This window comes from Fusarium poae, chromosome 3 (genome assembly GCF_019609905.1).
Source record: "Fusarium poae strain DAOMC 252244 chromosome 3, whole genome shotgun sequence".
Lineage (NCBI taxonomy): Eukaryota > Fungi > Ascomycota > Sordariomycetes > Hypocreales > Nectriaceae > Fusarium > Fusarium poae.
In genome coordinates, this window is record NC_058401.1 from 6,226,951 (window position 1) to 6,249,035 (window position 22,085).

Genomic DNA, 22,085 nt, shown 5'->3' on the forward strand with positions numbered 1-22,085 from the left:
GGGTCCTGGCACTGCTTCCAACATCAACTACGAGCATCGTTTCACAGCAGTGAGAATTGCAAAGGTGAAGTCTGTTTCGTGAGCTGACAGTTCTGCAATGATCTTATACCTTCGCCGACACGATTCTGCTGAAAGGCCGTCATGGCAGAACACAATCCGGAAGCGCACTGACGCCGACAAGGGAACTCCTTCTGTGTGATTCGCGCTGCCCCCTAGGACAAGTTTTTGATTCCTCTCCAAATTTCTCGCCAGCGAGAGGTATGGAGGGCATTAACGGGTGGACAAAATACATCCATAAAAACCACCCTTTCATCTCAAGTTCAACCTTGCGGCCGATCCGAGGGACCTGCTAAGGCCTACTGGCCCTTGCTGGCGTGCTGGCGTCCATCCTGACCAAGGGCTGTGACCCGTGGCTGGAGGTTAATGCGCTGGGTCAGACCAGACGCGGAGCGTCACACACCGGGAGCGAGTGCTGTGGTGTGGTCCAGTGAGCGAAAGGGCCACGGGGTTGGGTGGATGGAATTAGTGTGTCAATGCACGAAAGCATAAACAGCTTCAGAGGGCCGGGGGCTATCAGATTGACTAAAGGTGTCGGTCAAAGAACTTCTGTATGTTTCCATAAGTTGTCTGCTGCACCAGCTGGAATTATCCTAGCTGGCGGTTCCGACAAACGATAACTCAGGAGTTGTATGAAGTTCTTAGACTGACTGTTTGTGGTCAATATGAAGCTCCACTCCTCAGCTGCGTGCCATGGGCAAGCCAGCAGTTTGACCAAGTGGCCAGGCTAGTTCCATCTCCAAACACTCGAGCTTTATCGCATCGCCTAGACGGTCTACTGTTGACCGATGTGCTGGTTCCAGTGGAAAGGGCTGACAGGTGTCCTGCAGAGGGACTTACACTACCTATGGCACCAATCCTCTCGCGCACCAACAGGTGACTGGACTGCCCTCCTCGCCTGTCCGTCGATCCAAGCGCCTTCAGTCGAACCTCCCACTTTTCAGTGGGCACAACAGTCGGGCGCTTTCACGGCATAAAAGACGATTCGAGCGACAACAGCGCAAGACTTGATGACCAGATATGAAGCTTAGGGTTAAGTTCCGAACGTTGTTACCCGTCTGCCTGGCAAATCCTATACAGGACGCATTCCCCACCATGATCCAGCTGCGGCATTCACGAGGTCCTGTTACAGGCTCGAGAGCGACATATGGAGGGGTAACCAGGAAAAGACGAGCTGTCTGCGATAGACATCCCTTTCGAGAAACTCAGTTCGGAGGACAGTGGGGAGGCGTCGCGCGTGTTGGTGTACTTGCTGAGAGCAATGAAGGAGTTCATCTTGAGAGTAACCGTGGTTCCAGAATGCTGATCCGTGTGACAATTTAACCTCTCGGCGGCCATCGCGTCTCCAGTATAGATTCTAGAAACTGATCAGTATCACGAAGTGGTTGTTGACAAGAGAGCTCAAACAGAAGAGACGCGATGAGATAGGTACTTGAGGTGGAGTTCCACTGAACGCGCATGCACGTGACCTGCCCAGTCACCTGCAGCGACAGTGCCGCGGCAGTGTCATGGAGCGTTTGAGATTCACAAATTACTAGGTATCATCTCTAGAGACGTGCATGCACAAATTCTTCAAATATTACAGATACAACTTACTCAGAGTGAAATTCTAGATGTAAGTCCCTACTAACCTAGGTGGGTAGGTAGTTGACAGTCTGCGCTGCTGTAAACCATCCCCTGTCGCCCGTCTACCTTAGTACCTTAGGTACATAAAATACAGGTACCTAGCAGAAGTGACACTGGTTTAGCGGGGATAGTGTGTCACAGTGCTCAGCGCACATGAAGGCACAGTGGGTCAATATGATGACAAACACCCTATAGCAAGTTTTATCCTTTCAAGAAAATATACAACATGGCGAGTTCATCATCATCCACCCCATCTACGGGCGCACAACCTAAAATAATAGAAGACATAGTTGAAGCTGGTAAAAAGGCATTTGATCCAACCGCTACGGAAAGGGAAAAGGGCGTCGAGGAGTATGACAAGCTCATCGAAAGGTACGCAGCAATCCGGAATTTCATCACAGCTTTCTCTATCTTAACACAAGACTGACATTTCAAAGCACACCAATATGGAAACTTCTTCCTGCTCTTAATGCACTGATAAAACCGTCAATTCTTCCTCCATGGCTACGGGACCCAGTGCTTCGGACACTCACTCTCCTTCCTCTTCGCCCAGGCGGCGTAAGAGGAACCATGGAGTTTGTCTTCTCAGTTCACCCCAGCAATATAGGCAGGATCCCGGATGCTGATTCTGGACCTCAGAAACAGGGAGCCAGTATCACACATGAAGGCGTTGCCGTTGCGACAAAACTCCTGTCTTCAGTTCCAGCTAGCTTAACACCACAGGCGTGGTTTGACGGCATCTCAGGACAAATGTTCGAGCTTATTGATGGAACTGTTGGAACTGAATTAGCCAAGACTGCCTCGCAGGTTGTGGGCTATGGGATCCTTGGGAACAAGCAATATGGTGCACCTGGGTCACCGGGATGGAATGCCTTTGTGCAGCCGATAGTACAGGACTTGAACCCATCACTGCGGTCAATTTCAAACTCTGGACCCACAGGCATCAAGCAAGAAGGTGAGGAAATTCTCGATCTCAGCCGAGACCGTGTCCTTATTGCATCTCACTGCCTCAAGACATCGCTTCAGCGCCTCAAAACCTTGGCGATATCCAACTCTTCACCTGGGCTGTGCAGACGTCTTCTGAGGCTTGTATTGATCCAAGTATGGGTACTTGCTTCATGGCATAACCCATTGCACAGCACTGAAGAGAACTTCGTCAAGCCTGCCCGCGCACTACTCCAGGCGTATCTAAGACTTTTTGGGAATGCCGAAAGTGTCAAGCCTTTCGTACGGAACCTTCTCTGTAAGGGTGCCGTGGATGGAACAGAAAAGCCTTGGGAATACCGACTCAGGGGGAATGGCGATATCGAAGTTGTGGAACCCCATGGGCTCGAGTCTGCAACCGGCATTGAGCTGAACTGGAACGAGCTCGAAGATAAAGCAGCGAAGCTCGTTGAATGTGTGACAACTGCTTGCTCTGTTACAGAAGTATCGTCCATCTTCTTGGATTTACTGAAGCGTTGGATTGAAGCGGCAGGCAGACGAACCGAAGATATCAAAATAGATGTTCGTCCTAGGGATGAGAAATTGGACTCGCCTCTTCAAAACCTGTTTGAAGTGACTGTTCTACAGAAGCTTATGGACAAGGCACCTGAGAAGCTCGTGAGTCAATTCGACCAGTTACTGGAACTGGTCTGTCAGGTTCTCACAGCAGACACCCAGTCGAGATTAGCAGATGACCTCCTTGCAGTGGTGCTGAGCTTAGTCAATCTCGTCATCACAGCACCGACATTCCAGAAATCGCACATCAAACCAGAGGAGCTCAGGGTTGTTGAATCTGCTCTAGAAAGGTTGAGCAACGAGAACAGACCACAGGTAACACCAACGGCAAGAAATTTAGCCTTACTCCTGAAGTATCGAGATGATATGGAAGAAAACGAGGGATCGGCTTCGGCTCCCAGTGTGAAGCAGATCGAAGATCAACGAACATACAAACTGGCGATGGAATATGTTACTGGAGGTGATGATAATCCGGCTCCCATTGTTTCGGAAGGGTTGAATCTACTTTCTGGTCTCATACTGAGCGACAGCCCAATACTCGATATTCCAGCTGTCGCTGTCCTGTTGTCGACTCTACTTGAGAACAATGATGATTACATAAACTTACGAGTCATCAAGGTATACACGCAGTTGGCGAACAAGCACCCAAAGTCGGCTGTACAAGAACTCCTGGACCACTACCTAGATGCACAAGAAAAGTCTACGACAGATGTCAGGCTGCGCTTTGGCGAGGCCTTGCTGCAGGTTATTCAGAGATTGGGAGAGACCTTTTCTGGTGGTGTTGCTCAACAAGTTAGTGAAACACTGTTATCAATTGCCGGACGGCGTGGATATCGACCGAAGACTATGGCAAAGCAGATTCGTGACGAGAAGCGACAAAAAATGAAGAAGAAAAAGGAGGACGAAGATGAAGACGCCGATGATATGAACGTTGACGAGGAAGTAATGGAGGAAGACAAGGCCAAGAATGATATCTTGGCACAGATTCTCCAAGGGTGGGAGAGCAAGCGCGGTACTGAAGATGTTCGAATTCGCACTTCGGCACTCTCTATCTTCGGCGCTGCTCTCGAAACCAATATTGGTGGTATTGGCCCAACGCTTGTATCCGGAAGTGTTGATCTTTGTATCAACATCCTGGCCATGGAGAGAGAGATGGAGACGGCGATCTTACGAAGAGCCGCAATTCTAAACGTGTTGAGTTTTGTCAGGGCACTTGACGCAGCCAAGGAGTCCGGCCGCAAACTCGGCTTTGGTCTCGCCGACGATAGTCGAGAAGATATCGTTAGAACCTTGCGGTATGTGGCCCAAACAGATAATGATGGGCTTGTGCAGCAGCATGCGAACGATGTAGTTGAGAGTCTCGAGAACTGGCAGATGACAAGCATACTGCCTGCGCAAGACCAGAGCAATCCTCCAGGTCTTACAAAACTCGCAGGCCTTCATGTGAACCCGAGCGGAGCTCTAGTCGACGGGTCTGGAAAGTCTCGGCCAAGGATCGAAGAAGTGGAATGATAGAGGGAATGAGATCGAGACCAATAGGATGCCCACACCACCCAAGTACGGCAAATGATTGACAATCTCGGTGCCTACCTGATGGGAACATAACAAGGCGCAGCATCTAGACTGTGGATTGTGAGACCATGTAAGATTCTCTGAAGCTCCAAGGATGTGTGCCATGGGCATGGGATAAAGACAAGATCTAAGGTGACCAGGCTTGGAAGCTGAAATATGCTCAAGAGCCGCAGAGCATTAATGCGACCCTGTTGACGAGATGAGACTCAATTCGTAGAATCAATCTGACCGAGGCATATTGGGAAATTTGGTTGGTCGAGTTCCCGCCAAGGTGAAATCGGGCCAGAGTAATTGATTACCGAGATGAGACGATACGTTAATCAAGCAAACAATCAACAATTTCGGAAGCAGATTCCCTCTCATATAAGAGAACTTTAAACCCTTGTTTAGTGCGTTTTCGATAGAGTAGAAGAAGAAGCTTTTGGTAGGCAGTATCAATTATACAAAGCTCGGGAAGAATTAATAACCTTGTTGTCGTACCATACAACAATATATCAAGGCAAGAGGCCATTGCTGCAAGGTACGTACTCGGTAGGAGCGGAGGAATAAGAGTTGGAACTTGTTGTTCTGTGACATGGACGACGGGGCAGGGACCATGGAAGTTTCCTGAAACGACAGGGTGACATGGATTGTTATAAGTACCTACCTACGGATACCTAGCCCAACGGACTGACCGCGCGTGGCTTTGGGATGAAACACGAGGTAAAAGTATTATACGAGAAGCGAACATGGCACATAAAATATCATGTATATCCATGTCAGGTCAGGTACGGATAGCGACTTTGGATATGTCGGTACTGGTGTTGTGAAAGAGGGATTATTGTGACTTGTGGATCGGTACCTGCATGAAGATGCAAAAATTGCTCATACAAGGGAACAGGAATAAGAAAGATCAACACTGTCAAAGAACCAAAAGGTTCTTGTCAGTGGGCACCTCCCTTCCAAATTACCCAGTTGGGCAGTCAATAATCTTCGGCGATTAATCTGGCTGGTCAATTTTTGAACTTGTTCCTGAAGATCAGATTGTCATGATCATCTCATCACACCTTGTCTTTTACGATGTAGCCACTAGTGCACGTCTTTCCACTGCCGCCGGCTTTTGCTTATGCCGAGGAGGCTGAGCAAATTGTCTTATGACAGCCATCTCGACTCCAAGATGCTGACTGCAGTGCTAATGGGAATGATCTGAGTCATTATATGAAGTAGAATCAAGGAACTGCTTGGCATGGAATAACAGATCGTTCACCCCATGGGAGTGGGTAGGTTCTCTTGTTCTGTCAAATCGCGGTCAAGCATGCAAGGGGATGGAATTTTTATTTGTTCCTCTTTTTTGTTTCTTTCTTGTATGCAGGGCAGGGTTTTATGGAACCTATCTGAGAGAGCCCGAGCCCAAGGTCACTGCAGGGAGTCAGTCATTGACGTGTAAGAGAATGTCTGACTTGAGTGATTTCTGACTTGTTAGGCCATTCTAGCCTCGGCGAGCTGGGCTTGGCAGAGGTGAGATTGAGTAAGATGGCCTCCCTTTTGAATGCATGCAATGCTTGGACACCGTCTTTGCTGGTAGACAATGACATGGGAGTCAGTTCAGGACCGACAAAGCAATGGCTGATAACAAGATTCGGGAATCTCTGGTACATCGCCATAGTCCAGGTTTAAGTCGCACTAATATATACGTATGTACTCCATGCGTACTACGAAGCATGCCCGCCGATCCCATCGGAGATTTCAGTTGTGTCGACAAGCGCGGAATAAAACAGGAACGAGAACCAGATGTTGGTTAGGACATACAAGGCTGAAATTAACTGATCTGGGGGATGCTCACCGCACACTATAGGGGTAAGTAAGTGGCTTGGTACTCTTGAAATGCAGTGCGACCAACAAGCGCTCACCGAAATATTTCATCACCTAGACTTGAGGTTGTCCTCATTTTATTCGTAGAGGCAATTTCAGGTGGCGTACGCCAGTACAACAAAAGTCTCGGGAGGGTCGTGCCTAAGGACTGAGAGTTTAATTGGCCCGCATGGCGTCTCAGGCTCTGCACGGTACCTGCATAAAAAAGTGACGTGGTGGGCGCTAGGGTGTGGAAGGAATAAAAAGGAAGGGAACAACTCTTTCCTTGAAACATAATTGTTATGTTTATGTATCAAATTGGAATAATATCAAACATAACTGCTTTCGAAAGGAATCACTCAACACCAAATAATACCCATGTCATTTTACTGATATAGCATGAACAATCATCAAAATGCAATCAATTGCTCTGTCCTGCCTCGACCTGAGTCGCAAAGCATTACCAAATTGCAGGGTGCTCGCTCACCAAAAATGTGCTTCTTTAGCTCCAAACCCCTGGCCGCACACCCTGGTAGCCTGTCTCCGAAGACTCTACCGCGCCCCTGAACCATGCCGTTTGGGGCAAGCGCCACGACGCCCCACCGGCTTCTGAACCTCGTTCTTCTCCAACCGTTGGTCTTTCAACATCTCCAATCAAATCACATCCATGTTCATCTCGACAACATCAACGCCGCAGCAACCGACGAGGCCGCCAAGCAGGTAGGCAGGATTGAGGGATACAGATGAGGATCAGGATGCCTCCTCACTAGGAAGAAAAAAAAATGAGCTATTAACGCTTTGCCTTGTCAGCTCACTTGCCTCTATGCACTGACACTGGCTCATCACCCTAGTCAGTCGTCGTGTAAACAAACGCCAACGCTTCAACTGATACTCTTGTAGTAGTAACACACATGCTCAGTCAGTGGCCGCACAAGATGCTTGTGCTTACACTTCTCCTCCAGCTGCGGAGATGGAAGACCCGAGCAAAGTTCACGAGTGTACTCAGCGGGTACATAGTACTCTGTACGGTCCTCTTTCATCCCAAGCAAGGACCAAGCTCTAGACCCTAGCAAGTCTCCAATATCCAAGGGGCTTCTCAGTGGACCGCAGCACCACCCATGCTCGAAGCATCTTGGCAGTCCGTCGTTTTGTGGTTGCATTCGCTTCCTTTCCCTGCAAAGATGCAAAGAGCTAAAAAGAGGCGCTTCCAGCCCAGTTTGTACTACTGCCCCGACTCCAGATTCTCTTAATATCTACCGCATCCTGCCTCGACTCTACTCTTGCCTCTCAGTCTTGTCTATCTCAACTACACACTCGTTCAGTCTCAATTGCGACTATTACATTCATTTTCGGCTTTGCCATTACGATCATTCCAGCTCTACAGCAACTTGCGTTTTCTCGCGTTTCAACTTGAATACTTTCTTAAGTGAAGCAAAACTGTGTCTTGCTCACTACCTCAACTGTGGAATCGATTTCTACAGCCATTACATCGTATCTACGTTGTCATAGACAAAACTGAAGCTACCGCAAAGAACCTACATACCCAACCTCCAAAATGAAGTCTGTCGTCGCTAGCATCGGCATGATCGCCGCCGTGGCCAACGCCTACCAGTTCCCTCAGCACGCCCACTACCGCCGAGACTACAACGGAACCGACTCTCAGACCACTCTGACTGTCAAGACCACCGTCGTTGAGACCATCACCAGCTGCGCTCCCACCGTCACCAATTGCCCCAGCCGTGACCAGACTGCCATTGCTCAGCTCCCCGAGTCCGACAAGACTACCCTCACTGCCACCCATACCGTCATCCTCACCGAGGTTGTCTGCCCCGTCTCTGAGGCCAGCTCCATCTACACCTCCGTCCTTCACGATGCTGAGACTGGTGGTGTTACTGGCAAGACCATCACTGCGGAGGTTCCTATGAACACTGGCGGTGCCTACCCCCCTCCCACTGAGAAGACTATTGTCTCCGACTACACCACTGATCAGGTTGTCACTCTTACCCAGGGTGAGGAGACCATCACTACTACTATCCACAAGACCATCCAGAAGACTCTGACCGTCCCTGCTGGCCCCGAGGTCACCGACGACGGCTCCAAGGGCAACGGTACCCCCGAGGATGACACCACCACCACCACCACCAAGACCACTACTGGCACCATCACCAAGACCATCCAGCGTGTTGACGAGACCGGCCCCGCCACCGGTGGTGACAACGGCTACAGCACTGGCAAGGGTGAGGGTGAGGACGATGGCTCTAAGGGTACCGGCAACGGTAACGGCTCTAACAACAATGGCGGCTCCGGCTCCGGCAACGGCGAGTGTGTCCCTGAGACCGTCACCGTCACTGCTCCTGCCTCCACTGTTTACGTTACTGTTGTTCCTGAGGCTACCAAGACCGATGACGCTACTGTCACTGGCAAGACTGTTAAGGGTGACGATTCTGAGGATGATGATGAAGACGACTCCTCTGAGGATGAGATCTGCGATACCACCACAACCCTCGAGGCTACCGTCACTGTTGTTCCTTACCCCGTTAACGGCACTGCTACCGGTGGTTACGCCAAGCCCACTGGCTTCTCTCGCCGTCTCCGTTAAATGTCCACGGACAACTCCCATGTATATGAAGTCTCGTCTGTACATTAATCACCACTTGGTTACTTCTTGGTTAGGCATCTAGTAAAGGAAGGGCTCCTTTGGATAGGCTTACACTATTCTCCTGGATGTATGACAATCTATTTTTTTTGCTTGCTTCCTTTTATCAAAACAATTCAATGAGAATCATGAACTTTGTCTTATCTTGCCGGCACAACATGTACCCTTTCCATATGCGTCGTCTTGTTAACTTGAAGCTAGGATAGGGTTGCTTGATACTGTACAAGAAACGTTTTTGTAGATAGATCAACTTGGCTCATGCTTTATATACCTGGGGTCGAGGTTCTGTAGCCTAGTCTCTGTCTCCTTGGTTTTGTTTGTCTATATGTATATCTTTCCTTTACTGTATATATTTTGTAATAGGAGATGTGTTTGGTGAACATAACTGTCGTATTGCGACCATTGAGTATGTTCAATAACTAAGCTACAAGTAGTGTATAGAGCTTTCCCCTGCTCATAGGTATCTTTCATCTGTATTCCCAACACAGTCGCTCGGCAAAGCTATGCTAGTTGCAACGCAAACCCATTCAAAACCGAATCCCCAAACGCCTTGCTTCTATTCATAATGCAAACGTGCTATTTCATCATATCGTATCGTAAATAAAGCACTTATCCGAGGAGAACCTGCTCATACATATCACTGTCCAAATACTCCTGCAACACGTCTTGTAACGCTGCCTTTGTACGGTTGAGTTGCGGTGTGACACCCTCAGCCTGCTGAAGGTTTCCACGGATGCTATCAACGTGGCCGGCAAGTTGAAGCGCAAGAGGCTCGAGGGGTGTTTCAAGAAGTTCCTGTCACGTGTTAGATTTCCCTCATAGGCGTGGAACGCAAAGATGATGATGGACTTACTTTGAGACTCCCCTCATCTTTGTTGGTCACGAATTGTGTATCATGGCCCTGGTTCTTAGGTGGTAAGATTGGTGCCAGAACATGCGCTTTCCGGAACAAATCCTTGCGCTCTCTAGTCTGCGCTCTCGCGTTTGCCTCTAAGCCTCTCAACACCTCATAGTCATTCTCAAGCTCTTTTTCCATTCTATCCCTTTCGACCTTCAACAACCCCACCGCATGCTTTGCCGGGTGGAGCTGTCTCTCCAACGCCTGTTTTCCATCAAGCACTGCTTCAAAATCAAGCTCCATCGCGCGACCCCCATCTGCATCTGCGCGGCGCCGAGTACTCGTCGTTGATGACGCAGCTGGGAAGGGGACACCGCGGTCGAGTTTGCGCTCTATACGGCGAGAAACGAGGTTCAGGGCCGCGGTCGCATGGTCACGTCGGTTGCGGGTTGTGGCTGTTCGCTGGAGAATGGGCCGTTGAGCGAGCGCGAGGATGGATGTTGCTGCGGGGAGTGATGATCCGGTTAGGGGAGACCACTTGACAGCGATATGGGAGGAGCGGATGGTGCGCTTGAAAGGGGCGATGTGAAGATACGGTTTTGGTGGGGAGGGAAGGGATCCATCCAAATCGGATGGCACGTCGTTCTTGTTGCGGCGCTTCTTCTTGTTATGCTGTCCTTGTTGTTCGGGTTCTGGTTCAGGTTCAGGTTCAGGCTCATCGGCCTCGTCAGCTGGCGGCTTCCCCCCTCTTCGTCGTCCGCGCTTCTTGGTAGGTTCATCGGGTTGCTGATCCTCAGCGATTTCTTGCGATGCGCGAGTCGTCTTGTTGGACTTTTTCGCCTTGCGCCCCTTCTTATTTACATCTCCCCTGGCATTATCCAGAGAGTTTCGTGAGTCCCGCGTGACCTGCTGTTCCTCTTCCTCTGGCTCTTGTTCCTCTAGTTCGGGTTCTGGCGCTTTGCGTTGGCGCTTCTTGCGATGAGCTGGTTGGGATTCTTCGGGCTCTGGCTCAAGTTCCTCTTGCTGCTCATCTGGCTGTTCTACTTGGTTTCCCTTTGTCTTTTTCTTGCTTTGTGGGTTCTCAGAATTTTGTGCTACTTCTTGCACAGGTTCTTGATCATTCTGAACCTTTTCGTGGGAGGGTCGGCCACGTTTTCTTTTCAGTTGCTTTTCATTTCCTTCTGCTTGCTGCTCCAGATCTTCGATATTCCGGTTCGTCTTAGAACGGCCGCGCGTCTTCTTCGCTTGCGCCTCCTCTTCTACGCCTTCCTGGTCAGGCTCAGGCTCAGGCTCAGGCATATCGTTATTTTTGTTCTTTCCGAGTGAAGGACGACCGCGCTTTCGTTTCCGTGGCATCTCATCCACTGCTTGCGGTTCTGGTTCTTGTTCGTCCTGATTTCTCTCCAGCGAGGGCCGACCGCGTTTTTTCTTCGGTAGTGGCGCATCTTCTTCTCGCTTTTCCGTATTCTTATCTTCCAGAGATGGTCGGCCGCGCTTCTTTCGAGGTTTGCCTTCCTTAGCTACTATCTCTTCCGTCGCATTCTCTTGCGCCAATTTCATTGGTCGCCCTCGCTGCTTCGGTAGCACAGGTTCTTCGTTATCGGCTTCGTACTCGTCGGGACGATCTCGCGACGCGCTGGTAGTAGGAGATTTAGTCGCGTTTGCGGGCCGACCACGCTTGCGCGCTTGTGGTTTTGGGTCCGAAGACTAATAAGAAATGACTGTTGGTTATTTTGACCTTTTTGGGCGACATACAGTGTTGCTTTCACTTACCATTGTGGGTTGTAGATGCGCAAGGAAACGGTTTGTTTTGTTGACTTTATCGCCCACCAATTAATTGAGTTTGAGTTTCAGCGGCTTGGGGCGTTGAAATGGGGTTGCGGGGCAGTCCCGTCCGTCCTTGTCTCCGCCCAAGATCCGGGAAGTGGTTTATCGCGGACTGGGTCCAATGTTATTCTACGCCTCCTTCATCATTATGATACAAATTTAGGGTTAGATTGAGTTTAAACGTAACTCAAACCCTTCAATTGCCTAACACAACGCTTCAAATTCTCTATAGCTCTTGAATCGAGATATCTTCATATTGTCCTTATGTAAGGTTTCTTCTTTGCTTTTTCTTCTTCTTCTTCCATTTTGAAGTGTCATGATTCACAGCGTCATCAGATGCACAGGCCAGTGGCCTAAACCCAGAATGTTACACACGACAGTAATAACCCTTTGTCTTGACAGTCCCGATTCATTGGGCTGTCTCGGCTACAAAACGTCAAAACGATAAGCGAAAGTTTAGCTTCTCTGTACGATGAGTATGTTATGCTACTCATTGGGACGGTTGACTACCACCAATGCTACACAATGATGCCATCAGACGTGTGCTGTTGCGATAGGCACATTCTGGACTCCCAACCCAGTTTCGTCCAACTCTGCAGGACAAAACTCGGAGGATCCAATTCCTCGCAGAGACGAACTTCGCGGATGCGTCATGACGATAGTAGCTACGAGCGGCGTCTCGGTACCGAACAATGGGTATCAGTGCTGGTACCTTTAAGACCCTCGCATCATGAGCGAAATAGGCAAGCATGTACCTTGGTATTTATCCAGTACGTATCGTACGTTTCTCACTTCCTGCACCTTGAATACTTACCTCATGTGCCCAAAATCTATTCTGCTTTTGAGCATTTGCGTGGATGCAACTTGAGTGCAGCACCCAGTCTCCTATTCGCATCTTATGTTTGCCAGCTCATCAGCGTTTGCATTCCGAGGCCAGAAAGATAGAGCCTAATATTGGATCAATTAACCCAAATCAACCGTCGCATTACCGCGTTTTCATCAGGAATGACATGGTATTCGTCGTGGCCAAACTGAACATGGCCTTACACTTGAGAGAATTAAAAGGTAGGCACTATGTAAGAGTCACACTAACGTGTCAAAAGCCTCAACAATCCATGGTAGTGGTTCCTATTAACCAACACAAACAGTCCCTTGTCATATTTTTTTTCTGGCCAAAGCCGGTTCGTTGTGGATTAGATCAAATAGACCCTAACTTGGACCTCTTGAGCATTGCTGCCCAAGTCGTGCCGTGTCGGTGATGCCCCTTGCCTTGTTGGTCCACGACGGCGCTTAGAAGAAGCGATGCTCTTGTCATTCAGCTCCGTCAGGCTCGAACGCGTTATTCACACACGGTTTGGGGACGACTTGTTTTGATCAATGTTTATCGGATCCAACTCTTGTACAGAGATTCAAGAAAAGGTGTTTCCACTCGGTAAAGACTCTTCTGGTGTATTATCCAACTTCCATTTCAAGGTTGTTCTGTGTTGGCAGAGACCCGACGCTAGCTGTGCAGGGTTAGACTTAGACTGTGCAGGGCTGGACTCTACTCGATTCGACTCGGCGAAGATCGATTTCTTCTCCTTGACTTTCACATGAATATTCAATAGATAGGCGGAGTGTATAGAGCGGGCCGTTCCTTGTGTCTAATATTTTGTATCATAGCTATACTATAATCTCCAGGTGTCTACAGCACAATATTCGTAAAATGCATCAACTAGACTGTTCCACAGCCAAGGCAGGCTAATAAGGCGAGTTGCCGTCGGTCGTGTGTAACATGTATAAGTAGTGTATCCAACTGTAGCTGAATATAGCCACAGGCTCATCGAGACCTCAATCACTCTACCTATTCTACAATAATCGAGTCTCTTCTAACTTGTAGATTTCATGTTGATTACTTGAACATACACATGTGTCAATCCAACGCTTGCGCTTTGGCCCCCAACTGAACATACATACACCATTGAATCCACCCCGTGGTGCAGAAAAGAAGAAAAAGGCAACCCTATAAACCTGAACCAGAGTCTGCGTGAGAACAGAAACGTGTAATTCTAGTTTATAAGCACAGTAATTTTGCCTCTCGGTGCATCTTGCAACGCCCGAATGTGACGTTCTCGCCTTTCGTCTTACCCGGAGCCTCAACAGCGCAAAAGCTTGGAAACCAAGTCCGTGGTTTCTCATCTGACAGACGAATATGGACAGACACAGCCAGTGTAAGACAGTCAGATCTAAGCCAAGAAACATCTCTGCGGCGCAAGATCTTACCTGGGCCACTCAGGTTGCATCAATTAAGACATTGGTATTCATCCCGCTCGATTGAAGACAGACCGGCAGCCCAACCTCTTCAATTTTCTGTACAGACCCGAGCCGAGTCCGGACCCGGCCCCGTTTCGCATACTACAGTCCACTCTTGCTTTGTCCTTTTGCGCACAAACGAAAAAGAGCCGTTTCTCCAGAGGAGATCGTCAACTTCAACCCGCTATTATGCTAGTACAGCTCGTCATTCGACTCGGCACATCGTCTAGTCTGCCGTTGATCGGCCCTGGCTCGACTTGCAGGTGAGGTTGCCCGACCATCGCTGTACTGTCTGGTACTAGGCTGGTACCATTTCGTGACATACATCGAGTCGTTTGTTTCTGTTGTGCATTCGGTCATCACCTCAGCTCAGTAGTCGGTTTAGCAATCATTCAGCGTAGCACGGCCTAGTAACCTCGTTTGATGTTCGGCCCCTCCTGACTCCTGCCCATTCATCTCACTTGCATTGCATCTGGGCAGGACTGCGCAGCTCCTTCTATACCTTACTTTTTATTTTTATTTTTATTTCTTTATTTTCATCTCTTCCCCTCCCGACTTTTTTCTTCTTCTTTTCTCGCATTCCTCATTGTTCTTTTATTTTCCCTCTTTTGCTTTTTTCTTTTTGTCATCTTCACTTGAAACGTTTTTATTCCAAGTGAAAGGCAAACTAGAAGCAGGATTGATAATCAACGCTATACTAATCTCGACGGTGAGATTCTTCTACTGCACAGACAGGACAGAGCTTTGACTGCCCACATCGCTCGCCTGGGCTATCGCGGTAGGGGCCTGCAACTGATTGAATCAACAATTCGATCCATATTGCGATAAGCGGACTGAGAAGATCTCGCCAGGTCTTCTCTTTATCTGCTCTCTGTCCCTCTTCCAGGACATATCCTGTCATCTTTTACAACAAAGACTTATCATGACCCCAAACACAAGTCGCATATCATCTTCTCCGTGTTGGAGGTTTCTCCTTTGGGTTCTGACTCCCTGACTATTGCTATCGTTATCGTTTTAGATATCGTCGACGACAACTGCATTGATTGAATTCATCACGTCGACCATTTCCCCTGCTACCACGCATTATTGTTGTCCGCTACTAGCTGGTCAACTCAAACATCGGTATAGACTGGGTTGAGGCCCAAAGTTGAACCAAGCGAAGACCTGAACCTGACGGGACCACCCACCAGCGAACAGATCAGGCCTTGGCTTGCTCTGTCCCACGTCTCGTCTTCACCTCCGCTTCTTCTTTTGGGGTTCCTTGAACCTTCTATTCTTGTTTCCGAATTCCCCTGATCGAGCCAATTGATCTTCCTGAACGCAGGGTCAGTGCTGGCATCATCATTTGTGCTACCTACACTACACTATCGAGGGCCCTAGAAGGGAGGCATATCACCAAATCCCCCACCGTATCAAAGGCAGACTTGACCCAGGGGCCCAATCGACTCCATCTACGTTCCCCTCTCACTCCCACCTTTGACCACTTGGGTGCATTGCATCCTCTTATGCTCTGCTGGCAGCCCCGCGTAGTACTGGATCCCAGCTCTACCTTGTCTTGTCTAGCTACCTAACCCACTGTTGCATAACACAACCACACCCACGTCGACATTTGACGACACCCACGTTCGAGCTTTGGCTCTCTAGCTCTAGCTCTCGCTCACACCCACGTTCTCACCCACGCCCCAAACCAGCACTATTCGCTGCATACCTGGCCTGGGTCTGCATTGTCTTGCTTGCAGTAGTCGACAGTTACAATTTTTTCTTCTCTTCTCTCTTATCCTCTCCTTTCTTCGCTCCAAGTCAAGACATTGCATTGTCGTCTTGACCGACACCACCCTCACACCAGTTTTACCGTCGGATTCAAGAACATCTTCACCTTCGCTCTCTTTACGTCCGGATCGGCTCGCTTCAATCCGTTTCTTTTACCCCACATCAACGCCTACCAAACCGTTTATCCAATACATACTTGGCTCGACGTCGATCGATAAGATATCGTCCAAAATCAATTCGATTTGCCGTGTTGACAGATTTACCCAAGACTTCAGATCCAGGCTCAGACGGTTTCCCTATCGATTGGTCGAACAAAGATTTTTTTGACTCAATTGGGGTTTCCCTTGTCCTATATCATATATACGTTTCTTACCAGACCTCAATCCCAAGGTCTTGTATGTACACTACATCAGCCATGCCGCCGAAAAAGAGCAGCAACCTTCGGCGGCGCCCCGAAACGCCAAACCTCAACGTCGCACAATTTCAAGCTCAAGTACAAACCCAGGATGAGCCTCTCACCGCCGACCCAAACTCGCCTCCAGAGACACCCACTACGTCGCCGCCTTTCTCTCGCAAAACCAGTCTAAAACCAAGGCGTCAACCTGACTTTCACGATTACTTCCAGCCCTTGGACTCGGATCCTAACATTAGGCCGGTTGGCGATGGCCACCAATTCAGTTATCGACCTTCTCTTGGGCCTGAGCAGCTGAGTCCTCGTTCGTCTTCGTCGTCCGGTATGGCCGATGATGACAGTAGCGACGAGGATAGTAGCAGCGAAAACGGCGACGAGTCGGCGAGCCCCAGCATACGCAGTATGGGGAATGCTACCGGCCCAGCTGTATCATCGCCAATTGATGACTCTGATGTTGACCTTGATAAAGACACCGATAGTTCCAGTGATTCGGACACGTCTGAATCTGACTCGGATGCAGAATCGGAAAAGTCTGAGACTATTGACGAGGCCGAGGCCTCCCATATTACTATTGCAACTACTGCGGCAATTGCTCACAATTTTACACTCGAAGATGTTGACCCTATGGACAGCGATTGCGACGGATTGGATGTCTTACAGCCCACTGAGATCGAATCCAACCGCAGTCGCTCAAGGTCAAGGTCAAGACATAGAAAAGAGCACAAAACTATGGTCAAGGATTTCCGAAACCTCAATTGCAGCAACGAAACGTCGGAAACCGAACCAGGGGCTGACCCTGAAGGTGTACCTGACGAAGAAGCGATATTCCTTAAGCACCGAGAGCGACTTAAGAGGATACGTCGAATGAGCATGGGCAGCAGCTTTGGAAAACGAACACACAGCGAACTCAGCGATTCCGAAGACGATGGCGAGGGACTCGATGCCAACGAGGTCGGCTCTAGCGCACGTCGCATGCGGAGAAAGATGCACCGAACGAGTCTGTTATTCCATGACCCCCCTCAACCTCCTGCGCGAATCGAGGAACTTGAGGAACCTGACTCGAGTGAGGATGAGCTTGTGGCGCATGAGGATCTAGCTAGGGAATTACCCTATTGGGCCATAGAAATTATGGAGATGGACTCAAGTTAGAGCTCGATTCAGACACCATATCGGCTATAACAATCTCGAAGATGCCCTGGCCGCTATAAGCATCACCATTAATGACATTACGATGATAGGAGGTGACCAGGGGTTCCTCTAAAGACGACGACGACGACTCACCTTTTTACAACACACACGAGCATGACACCGCCCGCACCGACCAGCCAGCCCCTGAACCTACCAGGGTTCAGCAACGCCGGACCATTGATTGCTTTCGCCTCGGCCAAGCTTCATGGTTGGTTTATGCGCTAGGCGTGTATCAAAAGATGAGGAGAACATTGGACGGATGATATGATATTGAATGTTTTGCATAGAACTAGCATCAAGGCTTAACACAACAAGGCGAATACGGGGTTGTCGCATTGAATTTCATTGGGATACCTTTAGACTTTTACTATCTATTACTTGCAAGCATAAGATGGATGTTGTTTTAACACGGAAGAAAGATTATGTATGTGAAGGAAAATGAGTAAAGTCTAGCAAGCGCTCAAGAGCCCTCCTTTGGCATTTATCATCATTATCGAAGCAATATGAGATTGTGATATATCGGAGTTTCTTGTCCCGGCTGTGTTATCTTCCAATGCATGCATCATGACATGTACACAATCGAAATGTCGGTGACCTTTATCACTGGGGCCTAGCAGCGACGTTGTTAGCTCGTATGTCCCGTCTCTCCTGTCTTGCTACCAAAAGCAAGTCTAGTTGTGTAGGTTAAGCGGTAGAGACCTTGGCTTGGCAGATATTCAGGAACGGGGAAAATCCAAGACACTAACTACCTAACTATGCCTTGAAGTGGTTTCTTTGTGCGATGATCGATTGTATTTGTTGAGGTAGATCCCAGGGCCATATGAACTGCACCAGTGGTGAATGTAGCAGAACTTATCAAATTGAAGACCATGAACTAGCCTATAACCAGTTTATAATGAAGCCAGCAAGAAGGTATCAATGATCAAGTCATGTCATTTCAATCGTGTGAACAAGACATCTTAAGGCGTGTAAGTCACTACGAGTGGAGTGCTTATCGATAAGAGCTGCCCGCGATCATTGTTTTGAAACTCCACCATTCGTCAATACAAGCCATCGTCTCAGTGCTCATCTCAATACATATTGAAAGTGTTCTTTTCCTCTATCGACAACGACTTGTACATAAAGAAATTGGCATCTTATTCGGAAGATATCTCCTGCAGACTCTCTATTTCCTCTAGCGCAACCCGAATATCTCTCGCCATGTCGCTGATCTCGGCGCACCTTGAACAGATTGGCTATTCCTGCCAGGGCATTAACGACCTCCCGTAAGTTTCTAGGCCTTTCTTGACTGTTTACCACTGAACTTCTACTTCCAGGTTCCCTCCGCCAAAAATTTTCACAAATGCCCTGCTTTCCAATCATGATATCACATCTATCATTCGTGACACCGAACCTCACGAGCGCGCCCTCTTCTCCGTACCACCACCCCCTCCACCTCCAACGACACTCAAGCCTACCGAACCAGAGAAGAAGAGGTCCTCGAGTAGACGCCAGACTGTATTTAACGTAGCTTCGGGCGAAGTAACCACGGGGCCCCCTCCGCGTACAGGTACACATCCTCGTCGGCAGACCGCCGTGGCAGCTGTCCTGGGTGGCCAAATGCATGAGGAATTGCGGCGCGGAGAGTCAGATCGCAAAGGCGATGTAGACGTCAACGTCCTCCTTCGCGGCGCAGAAAAGCTCTGCGGTGTCTACGAGCTACCTGGTGCGCGGGAGCGCATTGCTACGTTGAGGAGCAAGCATGCACACGGAAAGAACACAGCGGCGTATTACGAAGCGCGAGTTCAGGAGCAGTCAGACCAGCTGGCTAATCTTGATCATCGGGATTACTTCGATGAAGAAGAAGAGGAAGAAGACGAGGGCGATGTGTGGACCGAAGATGATCTGAGACGGGAGGAAGAAGAGGCGAAGGAGATGGAAGTCAAGAAGAGGGAGTTGCAGGTGAGATTGAGACAGATGGAGAAGGATCTGGGGGGATTGATGAGAATGTGAGGTGGGGAGTAATGATATGATACCCTTATGAGATATGAAGATGGTTTATTCCACGCAGCGTCTATGATTCATCTAAGTCTGGTGATGTATGAGTTATAATTACATGTCTGTTGCGAGAGCCTCTTCCCGCGCCAAAACCAGTTTTTCCAGAATTTCTCCCACATCCTCTGCTCCATCTATTGTGAACTTATCATTGATGATGTATCGCGGAACACCTCTAATACCAAGTCTCCGCATCTCAGCAACCTCGGTATCAACTTCTTTACCTCCGTCATCACTTTCTAACCATTCCCTCGCCTCAGTCTTACTAACACCAGCCCTTTCGGCCGCGCCAGCCAAGTCATCCTTGCTTGTTATGTCCCCTCCTCGCAGAAAGTACATTCTCATAATCTCCATCGCAATCTCCATCTCCAACCCGACCTTCCTTCCCAACTTCTCCAACCGATGCGCATCTCTTGTGTTCCCAATTGTCGAGTCAAAGTTGAACTCGAGCCCTTCTCTCTTCGCAATGCCATTGAGGCGGGCCTTTACGACGGGGACTTGATCAACACCCCATTTGGAAGCTATTTTGGACACAAGAGGTTGAGTATGTGTGTCAGCGTCGAGTTGGTAGGCGTGCCACTTCGTGCAAATCGTGTCGTTAGAGCAGACGGTTTTAAGATAAAGAGTTATGGCGCGAGAGAGACGTAGGGCACCGATAAAGCACCAGGGGCAGACAGGGTCGGAGATGACGTTTATAGAGATTGTAGGCATGATGATGTTACTGGGAGGGTGGTAAATTTTGTGTAAGAAATTTGATGAGTGAAGGATGTAAGAACGAAAAGTCTCGAATGTGATGAAGCTTGTGAATGCAGGATCAGTCGCTGTGAGTCCCAATTACAATATCTTGGACATCTTAAATAATATGCAAAGTCCGAGGCAGAATTATACAGCTTCAAGCCTTCAATGAGAGGGCGGAACTCCGCCCACTTAGCAGCAAGCTTCAAAGGCATAGTCCAGGGAGAGAAGGCAGCAATGAAAGGAAATTTCTGATTTGTAATTCGTTCTCATTATTCATGCAGATGGAGATTGTTCCCCGGGTATCATATCCATATCCAAAGCCCATCTAAATGCTATACTCTATGAACCTCTACTGTGCCGTCTAGCATATGGCTCGTGTCTGTGTACTTCTCTCGGCCGCTGTGAACGACCTCCAGGGCGATAATAGTCGCCTTGTCCTCTTGCGGCGTTCCGACTGTTTGAATGTCTAAATTTAGATTCGTGTTGGCCTTGCCTTGAGTTACCTGCCTGTTCGGAGTCAACACCAAGAGTGTCCGGGACAGATGTCTCGTATTGGACGGCTCTGTCCCAATCCGCCAGTTTCGTATATGGGCTTCTAAGCCAAGCTCTCAATTCGTGTAAAAAGAGCCGCGTATTGTCTCTTCCCAAATAATCTGAAATCATTTCCTCAGCCTGGCCGGCGCTACCCATGATGTCCACAGACTTCAACACCGCAATGATGTACTCAAGAAGAAACTCGGCATTATTTGCTCGTCGCTGTTCCACAGTATTTCTGGGGGCATTCGGCCTGGGCCTTAGCTCAGTCTCGCCGGCATCAGGACTCAAGAAGGGAAATACTTGAAGCTCCCGCCGAACCCACATACGTGCGCGCGATACTAATTCACTATCTGCGCAGAAAACAGCTGGAGTCAATTCACGATATCTGGACAGTCTATTTGTCCCTACGTGCTTTGAATATCGGTTGTGCCGATATACATCTCTCCGTCGTGCGATCTCATCTGATGGGCTTAGGTTGGGTGTTTCATATCGGGATCGACGGGCATAAGGACGTCGTCGCGGAGGGAGTTGACGACGAATAGTAGACGGAGCATATGGTCTATGATCGGGTTGTTGCTTCTCAGGTTCCGGAGCAGGTCTGGGAACGATGTAGGTCTTTGCGACAGGCTCATCCAGAGCGTGGCGAACTTGAGAGACAACAGCTTTACAGAGGGGACATTTCGGGGATTGTTCAAGCCAGCTGAGGAGACAAATATAGTCAAAGTTTCGGTGATGGCAAGGGATGGCCTCGCAGACTTCGGTGATGCTCTCGAGGCAGATGACGCAGCAGTCGGTGAGGTCTTCTTCTTGCCGGGTCGCGATTTCGTTGAGGGTGCTTTGAAGGACTTGGCGTTGTAGATCGTCTGCAGGCTGTACTACTTCCATAATCTGCATGGGGGTCGAGAATATGTGGCGCCCAGGTTATCACTGAGGTTTTGATGAGATATTAAGTGGTCTAATGCAAGACAGAAAAGGTATTGAACGAGAGTGATGAGGATGAATAATGCATGATGGATGAATAAGAAATTGGAGTAGGTGGAGGTGGTAGGTACTAAGGTATGGAGTACAAGGATAGGTACGTAGTAGTGCCACAGCCTGGAGCTTAATTCCGTTCCAACCCTGTTCGTATTACCTGTCATGACGATGTGGGACTCGCGTTGAGTGGTTCGCGTCCTGCATTGTAATCACTACAGTCTTTACGCGTTCTA

General features: G+C 48.9%; 8 protein-coding genes across 8 annotated transcripts; 5 read left to right on the forward strand and 3 right to left on the reverse strand.

Annotated features, from left to right (window-relative positions):
- Positions 1-1,909: 1,909 nt before the first annotated feature.
- Positions 1,910-4,695, forward strand: FPOAC1_009478 (uncharacterized protein; the record flags this gene model as incomplete). The annotated part of the gene is made up of 2 exons (XM_044853904.1): positions 1,910-2,055; positions 2,121-4,695. The coding sequence occupies 2 exons, from the start codon at positions 1,910-1,912 to the stop codon at positions 4,693-4,695; spliced, it is 2,721 nt and encodes a 906-aa protein (XP_044706574.1).
- A 3,445-nt stretch (positions 4,696-8,140) lies between these two features.
- On the forward strand, positions 8,141-9,184 carry FPOAC1_009479 (uncharacterized protein; the record flags this gene model as incomplete). Its single annotated transcript, XM_044853905.1, has 1 exon — positions 8,141-9,184. One exon carries the CDS (start codon positions 8,141-8,143, stop codon positions 9,182-9,184), a length of 1,044 nt encoding a protein of 347 aa, XP_044706575.1.
- A 666-nt stretch (positions 9,185-9,850) lies between these two features.
- Positions 9,851-11,855, reverse strand: FPOAC1_009480 (uncharacterized protein; the record flags this gene model as incomplete). The annotated part of the gene is made up of 3 exons (XM_044853906.1): positions 9,851-10,036; positions 10,095-11,786; positions 11,853-11,855. 3 exons carry the CDS (start codon positions 11,853-11,855, stop codon positions 9,851-9,853), a joined length of 1,881 nt encoding a protein of 626 aa, XP_044706576.1.
- Positions 11,856-14,097: 2,242 nt separating this feature from the next.
- FPOAC1_009481 (uncharacterized protein) lies at positions 14,098-14,428 on the forward strand (the record flags this gene model as incomplete). The annotated part of the gene is made up of 2 exons (XM_044853907.1): positions 14,098-14,202; positions 14,264-14,428. The coding sequence occupies 2 exons, from the start codon at positions 14,098-14,100 to the stop codon at positions 14,426-14,428; spliced, it is 270 nt and encodes an 89-aa protein (XP_044706577.1).
- A 1,937-nt stretch (positions 14,429-16,365) lies between these two features.
- FPOAC1_009482 (uncharacterized protein) lies at positions 16,366-17,529 on the forward strand (the record flags this gene model as incomplete). The annotated part of the gene is made up of 1 exon (XM_044853908.1): positions 16,366-17,529. One exon carries the CDS (start codon positions 16,366-16,368, stop codon positions 17,527-17,529), a length of 1,164 nt encoding a protein of 387 aa, XP_044706578.1.
- Positions 17,530-18,768: 1,239 nt separating this feature from the next.
- Positions 18,769-19,560, forward strand: FPOAC1_009483 (uncharacterized protein; the record flags this gene model as incomplete). The annotated part of the gene is made up of 2 exons (XM_044853909.1): positions 18,769-18,833; positions 18,885-19,560. 2 exons carry the CDS (start codon positions 18,769-18,771, stop codon positions 19,558-19,560), a joined length of 741 nt encoding a protein of 246 aa, XP_044706579.1.
- A 99-nt stretch (positions 19,561-19,659) lies between these two features.
- On the reverse strand, positions 19,660-20,313 carry FPOAC1_009484 (uncharacterized protein; the record flags this gene model as incomplete). The annotated part of the gene is made up of 1 exon (XM_044853910.1): positions 19,660-20,313. One exon carries the CDS (start codon positions 20,311-20,313, stop codon positions 19,660-19,662), a length of 654 nt encoding a protein of 217 aa, XP_044706580.1.
- A 359-nt stretch (positions 20,314-20,672) lies between these two features.
- FPOAC1_009485 (uncharacterized protein) lies at positions 20,673-21,771 on the reverse strand (the record flags this gene model as incomplete). The annotated part of the gene is made up of 2 exons (XM_044853911.1): positions 20,673-20,794; positions 20,844-21,771. 2 exons carry the CDS (start codon positions 21,769-21,771, stop codon positions 20,673-20,675), a joined length of 1,050 nt encoding a protein of 349 aa, XP_044706581.1.
- Positions 21,772-22,085: the final 314 nt, after the last annotated feature.